The sequence below is a fragment of the Entelurus aequoreus genome, linkage group LG21 (genome assembly GCF_033978785.1).
Source record: "Entelurus aequoreus isolate RoL-2023_Sb linkage group LG21, RoL_Eaeq_v1.1, whole genome shotgun sequence".
Lineage (NCBI taxonomy): Eukaryota > Metazoa > Chordata > Actinopteri > Syngnathiformes > Syngnathidae > Entelurus > Entelurus aequoreus.
In genome coordinates this window covers 36,335,800-36,348,530 of record NC_084751.1, presented here as the reverse complement: position 1 = coordinate 36,348,530, position 12,731 = coordinate 36,335,800, and the positions used below count along the sequence as shown (strand labels likewise).

Here is a 12,731-nt window from a genome sequence, read left to right as displayed (position 1 = left end):
AAACTTTATTATATTACTTCAATATTTCACTTTTTTAAGTGGAATGATATTGGCCTGTGGATTACTGGATCACTATAGGACAGTTGATGAAGCACGGTAGTGGCGGTCGTGAGTAAAGCATGTTCACTTTAAACTGAGAAACTCTTATTAGCGTGCGTGACTTTGAGGGATTTATGAAGAGGAAATATTGTTGTGTTACAAAATTTAGTGTGATTATCCCAAGCTGATTACCCATGTTTTTTTTTTTATGCGGAGTAGCGGCCCCTGAAGTGGATGTGACAGCGTGCCATAATTACAACAGTCAGCTGTATCAATCTATCCAGAATCTTGAAGATGACCTATTTTGCAAAACCTATTTTTTTTACCCATTGGTACCTGCTGTTGTGTATTTGTATCTGCATTAGTCCCAGAAAATTTGAAATTATAATGTGGAGGCATTGTGGAGATATTTATAAAATAATCATGCCTTCCTTCATACTTGCGGCAAACGTGCCATTTGGAATTTGCACAACCTGTGACGTTTTTCCGCAGCGATGACATCACCGGATCATCCATATATGGTATAAATGTAACCAAAGTGCTTTGTGCGGGTCCTCTGTTTTATTCTGACGCTGTTGTCAATAAGCTCCTTCTTTTTCGCTATCCTCTTGTTGTGGCAGACTAGCTCGTACATGCACATGCATGCTCCGCTGTTGCCATTTTTAATACAATGAAGCCTGTAGTTCGAACTTAATCTTTCAGTAGACTCGCTATGGAAGTGCTATAAACTACAACATAGATAATTAAAGGAGAAGAGGCAGTCCAAGTGGAGCCACATTGCATTCTGAAGAGACGGTCAGAAAATGGCCTTTGATTGATTGATTGAGACTTTTATTAGTAGATTGCACAGTACAGTACATATTCCGTACAATTGACCACTAAATGGTAACACCCGAATAAGTTTTTCAACTTGTTTAAGTCGGGGTCCACGTTAATCAATTCATGGCCTGTAAACATTATTTATGCTAAATTCTAATATATATATATACATATATATATACATATATATATATATATATATATCTCAGGGTTCGTACAGGTACTTAAAAACCTTGAAAATGCTTGGATTTTAATGTTGTGTGTAGTGTTTTCAAGGTTTGAAAAATGCTTGAATTTTGGGTGAAGTGCTTGGAAATGCTTGGAAATGTTCATCATATTTCTCGGCAGTCTGAGAAAAAATAAAACAAGTTTCCTTAAATATTAAAGCTACACGCTTGATCTGTTGGCTTTGCTCGAGCCCTTACATTAGGTTGTTGTCATGCCAGAGCCGTCTGTGTCGCCCCCAAGAGGACAGTGGTGCATCGGTCCATCATGCCGGGAGGTTGTCGTTTTGATAAATATTGGATGGAAAATGACAAATGCAAACTTTGGATGAAATGTGGACCAAATCCAAGTGTAGCCTGCTGCAAAGTATGCAAAAAGGAACATGGTACCATGTATTTTTTGCTCCATTATTTTGGTGGTCTACTTAACTTGTCTGACTACCTCAGTTAAAGCAAACAAGTTACATTTTGTCGTTTTGGTTAATTGCATTAAAATGGTTACATTATTAGACTCAATTGTACTGTGAAGGTCATGTAATGTATAATTTGTAACCTTTTTCACAACTTAGAGCTGAGTTAATATGAATGATTTTGTAGTTTTTACACAACACGGTTGTATGCATTTCTTGCTCTATTATTTTCGTTGTCTACTTAACTTGTCTGACTACCTCAGTGAAAGCAAAAAGAAGTTAACTTTTGTCTTTTTGTTAATTTCTTATCATAGCCACAGTTATAAGGCTAGATATGCTTAATGAAAGGTGACTGAGGTGTTGTGAAACCAACAAAATATTTTCCTTTAATTTATTATCTTTATATTAATGTGGAACAGTTTTGTTAATAAATGAGTGAAATTGACATTTTGAGGGTGCATGTATTTATATCACATTATGCGGATTACAAGCACAAATATGGTGTGAATCAATCCGTGCTGTTCGATCTCATTGAGTGCTGTAAGTAAGAAAAATAACAAGAAATTTGATTTAAAAAAAAACACAAATGGAGACACGTTTGCAAACACCAATGACATTGAATAGTCACACTGCTTCATTTTCTATGCCCCATTCAGTTAATGATAACTGCTGGTTCAATGTTAGGCTTAGGTTTTAGCATATTTTCCGTATTTTTCCTACAGACAGCATTTGGTGACCTCAAACAACAAGGCTATGGATTGATTCACACTGGTTTTCGCCTTTTGAAGGGTACTGGAAAAATCTGGAAAATGTATCTTGAAAGTCCTTCAAAAGTGCTTGAATTTGGCCATGGAAAAGGTGTACGAACCCAGATATACAGTATATACGTTAGGTCAGGAAAAAACACAGAGGCTATTTCATCCCTACAAGCCTGTTTCGCATGGTTCCCTGCTCTTCAGGGAAAACCTGCAAAATCAGGCTTGTAGGGATGAAATAGCTTCTGTGTTTTTTCCTGACCTAACGTGTATTCCACTCTACCACGGTATTGAACACTATATAACGGATAGACCACAGTTGCCTCGACTATATATATATATATATATATATTATATATATATATATATATATATATATATATATATATATATATATATATACATATATATATATATATATATATATATATATATATATATATATATATATATATATATATATATATATATATATATATATATATGTATATATATATATATATATATGTATATATATATATATATATATATATATATATATATATATATATATATGTATATATATATATATATATGTATATATATATATATGTATATATATATATATATATATGTATATATATATATATATATATGTATATATATATATATGTATATATATATATATATATATATGTATATATATATATATATATATGTATATATGTATGTATATATATATATATATATATGTATATATATATATATGTATATATATGTATATATATATATGTATATATATATGTATATATATGTATGTATGTATGTATGTATGTATATATATATATATATATATGATGTATGTATGTATATATATATATATATATATATATATATATATATGTATGTATGTATGTATGTATGTATGTATGTATGTATGTATGTATGTATGTATGTATGTATGTATGTATGTATGTATGTATGTATGTATCTATCAGGGTTGCCCCTTAATGTAATTGAATTGAATGCATTTTTATTACTGCCACACCTTGAAAATAAGTTAGTTTTTTTTACTTAAAAACAAATTGAAGTAATATAATATATTGTAGCCCCCAGAAGAAATTACACAACGTCCAGTGGACACACAACAACACTTTCTCATTCTCCGCCAATCACCTTGCAAACATGGGAAAAACTAAGCTCAAATTCAAACCACACAAACATTGAACATTACTACCAGCAGGTCGTTACAGTTTGAATGGATATGTATAGCCTATTATTTGCGCACTATTGACAAGTGATGTACTGAAAACTTGACCACCGATAAAAGACTTTGATTACCGAAAACAGCGCTGCCAAACCCGGATGTAAACATACGCCAGTTAAATTTTACACTTAGCAAACAAATCTCGCGGGCCAGATTGAATCTGTTCCGAGCCTGATCTGTCTCGCGGGCCACATGGTTGACATCCCTGCTGTAAACCTTTCCAAATTAAAAAGTAAGAAGATATTTATTCATTCTATTTATTTTTTTTATAAACTTTCTTAAATGATTTTATTGTGTAAGCACTTTTTGAGAACATTTAACAATACTGTGATGATAATGATTTTTTTTTTTTTATGTCCTGTCCAGCTTCTCAGGCAAATCATATAGTAGATGTAGATGCCCATATTGGCTGTTCAGATTTACTTTACAAAAGAGAAGTGTAGGATACTTCTCTTGTTGCCTTATTTGTATTTGACTTTATTAAATGTATTTATATTATCATTTGGTGCAGCCGGGCCGGAGCAGGAGGGGATAGAAAGAGAAAAAAAAGGAAGACAGAGGGGAGAATTGTGGGGACAAGAGGGGGATTAGACAGAGAGACAAAAACAACAACAGCAAACACAAGAACAACAACAACAACAACAATAGAGCAACATCTGCAAATACGACATGTACAAATATGATGGTAAAAGTAATAGCAAATAAGCAGTTAGCGAAATAATGAATGTGATAATAATGATAAATTCGGTCACAATAATTGTTATACGAAATGTTCATATCGTTACCTCAGTGTTTTTACAGTAAACAGTTTTGGTGTTGAACTGAAAACGTTTTATTCCCAATATGACTAACACCTCTGCAATCCTTCGATGTTTTCAACTTCAAATGTTAGACAAAACTGAAAGTATATACAAGAACTTTCATTCAGCTGAAGATCTGATTACCGGTATGTGGCATACAGTACCTAATGATGATGCATTTGTGTTTTGCATAACAGGGTTATTTTTGTCTGACAAAAGAAATTGCAAAAACAAATGTCCACTGCAGAGCATGTTTCTTCTCAGGAGGGTTTACAGCAGGGATTTGTTATTATTAACCTGGTAACAGATTAATTATATGTGACTGGCTCTGTGTTTTTAAAATGTTCATTTGTACTTTGTGTATAGGACTTGAGTAATACCAGTCATGTGATTTTCTCTACAGTGATCAGCCTGGAGCTGACCAGACCTCGGCTGCACTTTTTAAATCCAGCCGCAAGTTCTGTTGGCCCCGAGAAGCCCAGTACTTGTATCTTCGCCGCCTGTCTTCACGCAGCTACTCTGCAATCATGATGGTACGTTCAGATTGAATCATGCAGAAATATGCTGGTGCTTGTCTTCAGAGTCTCATGTTCCATCAACATGACACCCTTAAAAGATGTATGAATGTTGACAAGCTGACTGCCATTCCTCCCCAACCTATGATAAAATATGACATTCTTGTATGTATGCTCCCTTATTGACTGACAAGTGCAGCGTGTACCCAGGTTATTGCTCAAAGACAGCTGGCATAGGCACCAGCTTCCCTGATACCCCGAAGCGAGTCAGTAAGCAGCAAAATACAAATTACTCAACCATTGAATTTTTTTTTTTGTATTAACAGCTAGTACATTGCATACATACTGTATACCACTGGTATAGTACATACATTCTGTATACCACTGGTATATTACATACAGTACATCGTTTATACCATTGGTATATGATATACATACATGTGTTCCATTAGGAGGCACAAAAACAAAACTACTTTTTTAAATTTTGGAACGGCCCCTGCTGGGATTGTTTGGTTAGGCTAGAAAATAACTGTGCTAAATTATTAGGCTAATCGAAGAAAATTTAGAGGTTCAGCATCAACAATTTCTAAGGCACTTCTCACAACTTCTATTTTGTTCAACGCAATTTCTCAGACCTAGACCTAATTATGTTTTACAATTCACATCACACATGCAATTGTTGAATTAACATGCTTAGAACTACTGTTACACAATACAAGACATTATGCAATATGAACATATGCCATACCCCAGCCAAGCTGCCACGGCTGCCCTTTTCACGTTGGGCAAGAAGGAAGTCTCAATCCTCCTGAAAATAATGAGAGCCAGGGCATTGCCGTGAGCCGCATCAAAAAGGTCACCAAGTCTTCCGATGAATTTGAGCCTGACTCCCTCAGGTCTTGGTCCAGACTGTTTTTGGCCGTATTGCAGTGTCTGCCACTTGCTGTAAACGTCAAGCAGTTTTCATGATGTCATGGTTGGTATTCTTCCTTTGGCCCAGAATGGCTCTACTTCTGCAATCGTGCTGCTCGCACCATTGCGGAGAGCTTGCTTTTCCTCCTTGTGGAGCTGCAAACTGGTGAACCAATTTCACCAATTTAAAGGCCTACTGAAACCCACTACTACCGACCACGCAGTCTGATAGTTTATACATCAATGATGAAATCTTAACATTGCAACACATGCCAATACGGCCGGGTTAACTTATAAAGTGCAATTTTAAATTTCCCGCGAAACTTCCGGTTGAAAACGTCTATGTATGATGACGTTTGCGTGTGACGTCAATCGTTGAAACGGAAGTATTCGGACACATTGTATCCAATACAAAAAGCTCAGTTTTCATCGCAAAATTCCACAGTATTCTGGACATCTGTGTTGGTGAATATTTTGCAATTTGTTTAATGAACAATGAAGACTGCAAAGAAGAAAGCTGTAGGTGGGATCGGTGTATTAGCGGCTGGCTGCAGCAACACAACCAGGAGGACTTTGACTTGGATAGCAGACGCGCTATCCGACGCTAGCCGGCGACCGCATTAATGATCGGGTGAAGTCCTTTGTCGCTCCATCGATCGCTGGAACGTAGGTGAGCACGGGTGTTGATGAGCAGATTAGGGCTGGCTGGCGTGGGTGGATAGCTAATGTTTTTAGCATAGCTCTGTGAGGTCCCGTTGCTAAGTTAGCTTCAATGGCGTCGTTAGCAACAGCATTGTTAAGCTTCGCCTGGCTGGAAAGCATTAACCGTGTAGTTACAAGTCCATGGTTTAATAGTATTGTTGATTTTCTGTCTATCCTTCCAGTCAGGGGTTAATTTATTTTGTTTCCATCTGCAGTTAAGCCCGATGCTATCACGTTAGCTCCGTAGCTAAAGTGCTTCGCCGATGTATTGTCGTGGAGATAAAAGTCACTGTGAATGTCCATTTCGCGTTATCGACTCTCATTTTCAAGATGTTATAGTATCCGAGGTGTTTTAAAATACAAATCCGTGATCCACAATAGAAAAAGGAGAGAGTGTGGAATCCAATGAGCCAGCTTGTACCTAAGTTACGGTCAGAGCGAAAAAAGATGCGTCCTGCACTGCACTCTAGTCCTTCACTCTCACGTTCCTCATCCACGAATCTTTCATCCTGGCTCAAATTAATGGGGTAATCGTCGCTTTCTCGGTCCGAATCGCTCTCGCTGCTGGTGTTAACAATGGGGAAATGTGAGGAGCCCTTCAACCTGTGACGGAACGCTACTTCCGGTACAGGCAAGGCTTTTTGTATATGCGACCAAAAGTTGCGAACTTTATCGTCAATGTTCTCTACTAAATCCTTTCAGCAAAAATATGGCAATATCGCGAAATGATCAAGTATGACACAGAATTGATCTGCTAACCCCGTTTAAATAAAACAATTTCATTTCAGTAGGCCTTTAAGGTAATTTATTTCTTGTCAGAGGGTTCCTGCTGGCATGGCCAATGAACCATATCTCAGGTTTAGAACGTATAGTTCTTGCGGTAGCCATCCCAAAATGATCACCCGTCTCTTGCACAAGATAGACTGACTGGCTGAACCGAGGCGCCGCGCCAATCCACTGGCAGCCCAGACATGATCTGACGCGCATTCACTCCCAGTATGTAGAAGGGTAACGACTTGCTGAACGCATCCCAGCAGATTTTTGTCAAAACATGCTCCAAAAAGGGTTTAAGGGTTTCTTGTCTGACCGAACAGCCTGCTTAAGGGCTGTTAAAAAATATAACATTTAATTTTTACCATTATAAAATGTGCCACCAGGGATTACTACAAACATACTGTATACCAGTGGTATATTACATACATACAGGAAGACGAGGAGGGTTGAGGAGACAGCAGAGAGAGAGGCTGCAGAGCGGGTCTGCTTGCTCCGCTAAGGAGAAAACCACACTGACCTGTAACCATACTTGCCAACCTTGAGACCTCCGAATTCGGGAGATGGGGGAGGAATTTGAGGTGGGGTGGTGGGGTTGGTGGTAGCGGGGGGTGTATATTGTAGCGTTAAAATTAGATATGTTTAAAATTATATAAAACTATAAAAGCACTCGGGGAGCGCAGACCTCCACCAGGTTCTGTCTCCCAATAATAAAGAATCCTTTAAATACTTAATTAAGACAAATCGGTTGGTCTTTATTCATTTTCTGACATTTCCTTAAAGTTTCATCAAAATCTGCCCACAACTTTGGAAGATATATTGCTAACTAAGTAACTAACTAGCTGGCAAACCCCAGCGAATACATTACAGTGAATTTACCGTATTTTTCGGAGTATAAGTCGCTCCGGAGTATAAGTCGCACCGGCCGAAAATGCATAATAAAGAAGGAAAAAACATATATAAGTCGCACTGGAGTATAAGTCGCATTTTTGGGGGAAATTTATTTGATAAAACCCAACACCAAGAATAGACATTTGAAAGGCAATTTAAAATAAATAAAGAATAGTGAACAACAGGCTGAATAAGTGTACGTTATATGACGCATAAATAACCAACTGAGAACGTGCCTGGTATGTTAATAGGCCTACTGAAATGAATTTTTTTTATTTAAACGGGGATAGCAGATCCATTCTATGTGTCATACTTGATCATTTCGCGATATTGCCATTTTTTTGCTGAAAGGATTTAGTAGAGAACATCGACGATAAAGTTCGCAACTTTTGGTCGCTGATAAAAAAAAGCCTTCCCTGTACCGGAAGTAGCGTGACGTCACAGGTTGAAAGGCTCCTCACATTTCCCCATTGTTTACACCAGCAGCGAGAGCGATTCGGACCGAGAAAGCGACGATTACCCCATTAATTTGAGCCAGGATGAAAGATTCGTGGATGAGGAACATGAGAGTGAAGGACTAGAGTGCAGTGCAGGACGCAACTTTTTTCGCTCTGACCATAACTTAGGTACAAGCTGGCTCATTGGATTCCACACTCTCTCCTTTTTCTATTGTGGATCACGGATTTGTATTTTAAACCACCTCAGATACTATATCCTCTTGAAAATGAGAGTCGAGAACGCGAAATGGACATTCACAGTGACTTTTATCTCCACGACAATACATCGGCGAAGCACTTTAGCTACAGAGCTAACGTGATAGCATCGTGCTTAACTGCAGATAGAAACAAAAGAAATAAACCCCTGACTGGAAGGATAGACAGAAAATCAACATTACTATTAAACCATGGACCTGTAACTACACGGTTAATGCTTTCCAGCCTGGCGAAGCTTAACAATGTTGTTGCTAACGACGCCATTGAAGCTAACTTAGCTACGAGACCTCACAGAGCTATGCTAAAAACATTAGCTATCCACCTACGCCAGCCAGCCCTCATCTGCTCATCAACACCCGTGCTCACCTGCGTTCCAGCGATCGACGGAGCGACGAAGGACTTCACCCGATCATCGATGCGGTCGGCGGCTAGCGTCGGATAGCGCGTCTGCTATCCAAGTCAAAGTCCTCCTGGTTGTGTTGCTGCAGCCAGCCGCTAATACACCGATCCCTCCTACAGCTTTCTTCTTTGCAGTCTTCATTTTTCATTAAACAAATTGCAAAAGATTCACCAACACAGATGTCCAGAATACTGTGGAATTTTGCGATGAAAACCGAGCTTTTTGTATTGGATACAATGGTGTCCCAATACTTCCGCTTCAACCATTGATGTCACGCACATACGTCATCATACATAGGCGTTTTCAACCGGAAGTTTCGCAGGAAATTTAAAATTGCACTTTATAAGTTAACCCGGCCGTATTGGCATGTGTTGCAAAGTTAAGATTTCATCATTGGTATATAAACTATCAGACTGCGTGGTCGGTAGTAGTGGGTTTCAGTAGGCCTATAACATAACATATTATGGTAAGAGTCATTCAAATAACTATAACATATAGAACATGCTATACTTTTACCAAACAATATGTCACTTCTAATCGCTAAATCCGATGAAATCTTATACGTCTAGTCTCTTACGTGAATGAGCTAAATAATATTATTTGATATTTTACGGTAATGTGTTAATAATTTCACACATAAGTCGCTCCTGAGTATAAGTCGCACCCCCGGCCAAACTATGAAAAAAAACTGCGATTTATAGTCCGAAAAATACGGTAGTAGTGTGTATTTTGATGTCATTGTTTGTTGAGGTAGATCAAAAAAGTTGACCATGATGATCAACAGCATTAATTAATGTGTGACAAACTACATAGTGGCTCTTTTTTTAGATCATTTATTTGTCTCGGTTCGTCATGCTTTTTTGTGCTTCTTGTTATTATTAGCATGATTAATAACACCTCTGAGCAGATATCTCACACAAAGTATTGCAATAAATTAACAATTATGTTGCTTAGTTCTAGTGTCTTTATGTAATAGATTTCGATCTCATGAAAGTCTTTTTTTCATCATCTCTGTCTACAAGCTAAGGCATGCATGCATTTTTTTTCTAACTTTATCCAAAAGTAAACTCCTCTTCCCTGATACACTGCTTGAAATGCAGTGAGTCATTACTTCGCTCTCTTTATTTGAATGTAAATAGTCTGACATGACCTGTCCTGCACACAGGATGATAAGAAACCACAGAAACATGCTGTAGTCCTCCTGACACAGCATACTTTTAACTATAGTCTCACTAAGTATAAAGACTGGACTACATTAAAGCAGAATAATTTAATATGTCTAGTGAATGGTTGTCTTATTAACATTTTGATGCTTCCGTAACTTTTTTTTTCCCCAGAGATGTACAGTTTATTAGATATGTGTATTATTAGAAAAGGTTGAAATTGCAGTGCTGTTGTTGTAAGGTCAGATTATCTGTTTTATTTGAGCTGCTAAAAAGTCAAGATAAGAGTTTACAGTAATGGGCAGAAAAGAAACACAAACAGATAAAATGTAACAACAACTGAACCTTAATTTAGATACTTTGCATTTCTGTCCACATACACATACAGTCGTGGTCAAAAGTTTACACACACACACTTGTAAAGAACATAATGTCATGGCTGTCTTGAGTTTCCAATAATTTCTACAACTCTTATTTTTTGTGATAGAGTGATTGGAGCACATACTTGTTGGTCACAAAAAACATTCATGAAGTTTGGTTGTTTTATGAATTTATTATGGGTCTACTGAAAATGTGACCAAATGTGCTCGGTCAAAAGTATACATACAGCAATGTTAATATTTGGTTAAACCCAGATTCCGAACTAACAAAGGTCTTAACTCATTCTCTTTCTATGCCACATCAATGTGGAATGCGCTCCCAACAGGTATAAAAGAAAGGGCATCTCTATCCTCCTTCAAAACCGCTATAAAAGTTCACCTCCAGGCAGCTACAACCCTAAACTAACACCCTCCCCGGATTGCTAATAATCAAATGTAAACAATCAAATGCAGATTCTTTTTCTTATGCCTTCTGATCTCTCTCTCTCTCTCTATGTCCACTACTTGATGTCCATATCCCCACCCCCCCTCCACACTCCTGATTGTAAATAATGTAAATAATTCAATGTGATTATCTTGTGTGATGACTGTATTATGATGATAGTATATATGATAGTATATATCTGTATCATGAATCAATTTAAGTGGACCCCGACTTAAACAAGTTGAAAAACTTATTCGGGTGTTACCATTTAGTGGTCAATTGTACGGAATATGTACTTCACTGTGCAACCTACTAATAAAAGTCTCAATCAATCAATCAATCAATGGTTACATGTCCCTTGGCAAGTTTCACTGCAATAAGGCGCTTTTGTTGGCCATCCACAAGCTTCTGGCAAGCTTCTGCTTGAATTTTTGACCACTCCTCTTGACAAAATTGGTGCAGTCCAGCTAAATTTGTTGGTTTTCTGACATGGACATGTTTCTTCAGCATTGTCCACACATTTAAATCAGGCTAAAACCTTAATTGTAGCCTGATTTAGCCATTCCTTTACCACTTTTGACATGTGTTTGGGGTCATTGTCCTGCAGCAAAACAGGCCCAGAGCATAATACTAGCACCACCATGCCTGACGGTAGGTATGGTGTTCCTGGGATTAAAGGCCTCATCTTTTCTCCTCCAAACATATTGCTGTGTATTGTGGCCAAACAGCTACATTTTTGTTTCAAGCATGGTTGTGGTAGTATTATGCTCTGAGCCTGTTTTGCTGCCAATGGAACTGGTGCTTTACAGAGAGTGAATGGAACAATGAAAAAGGAGGATTACCTCCAAATTCTTCAAGACAACCTAAAATCATCAGCCCGGTGGTTGGGTCTTGGGCGCAGTTGGGTGTTCCAACAGGACAATGACCCCAAACGCATGTCAAAAGTGGTAAAGGAATGGCTAAATCAGGCTAGAATTAAGGTTTTAGAAAGGCCTTCCCAAAGTCCTGACTTAAATGTGTGGACAATGCTGAAGAAACAAGTCAAGAGTTGTAGAAATTATTGAAAACTCAAGACAGCCATGACATTATGTTCTCTACAAGTGTATGTAAACTTTTGACCACAACTGTACTTGTGTGCTTTTCTTCAAGGCCTTTTTGTTATCGTATTGTGTCTCTGTGTTCACATGAGGACACACAATATTGCTACACAATGCATCTTTTTTGTAATGTTTAACATGACAATGCATGCTGAAGGTTCTCAGCAGTTTGCTCGAAAATATCCTCAGATTTATTCATAAGGGGTGTTCACAAATTTGCCAGTTTGGATGGCAGTTAATTTCATTCCATTCATTTAATGTATTAATTTATAGACAGTTAATGGTGTTTCTCAAACCCCTGTAAACAGAGTCCCAACGGGGGAGAAAGCCTTCCTCAACACGTTTTGAACACAGCATCATAGTACCACAAATCTGCCCGAAAGGCGGGCGCAGTTCTCCACCCTCTACTCTGCATTAACTACTGTGACTCCTTGTAGGTCCTCGATGAGCCAGTGATGCTTCCGTGTTTA

At 37.7% G+C, this 12,731-nt stretch overlaps 1 protein-coding gene across 8 annotated transcripts in view; it reads left to right on the top strand.

Moving 5' to 3' along the window:
• Positions 1-12,731, top strand: part of tjp2a (tight junction protein 2a (zona occludens 2)) — a 100,763-nt gene that overhangs the window by 26,432 nt on the left and 61,600 nt on the right. For all 8 annotated transcript variants that reach the window (XM_062031595.1, XM_062031591.1, XM_062031598.1 and 5 more), the window contains exon 2: positions 4,697-4,826. In XM_062031595.1, coding sequence (XP_061887579.1) covers positions 4,821-4,826 — 6 coding nt within the window. In that variant the 5' untranslated portion in view covers positions 4,697-4,820. The remainder of the gene's footprint in view (positions 1-4,696; positions 4,827-12,731) is intronic.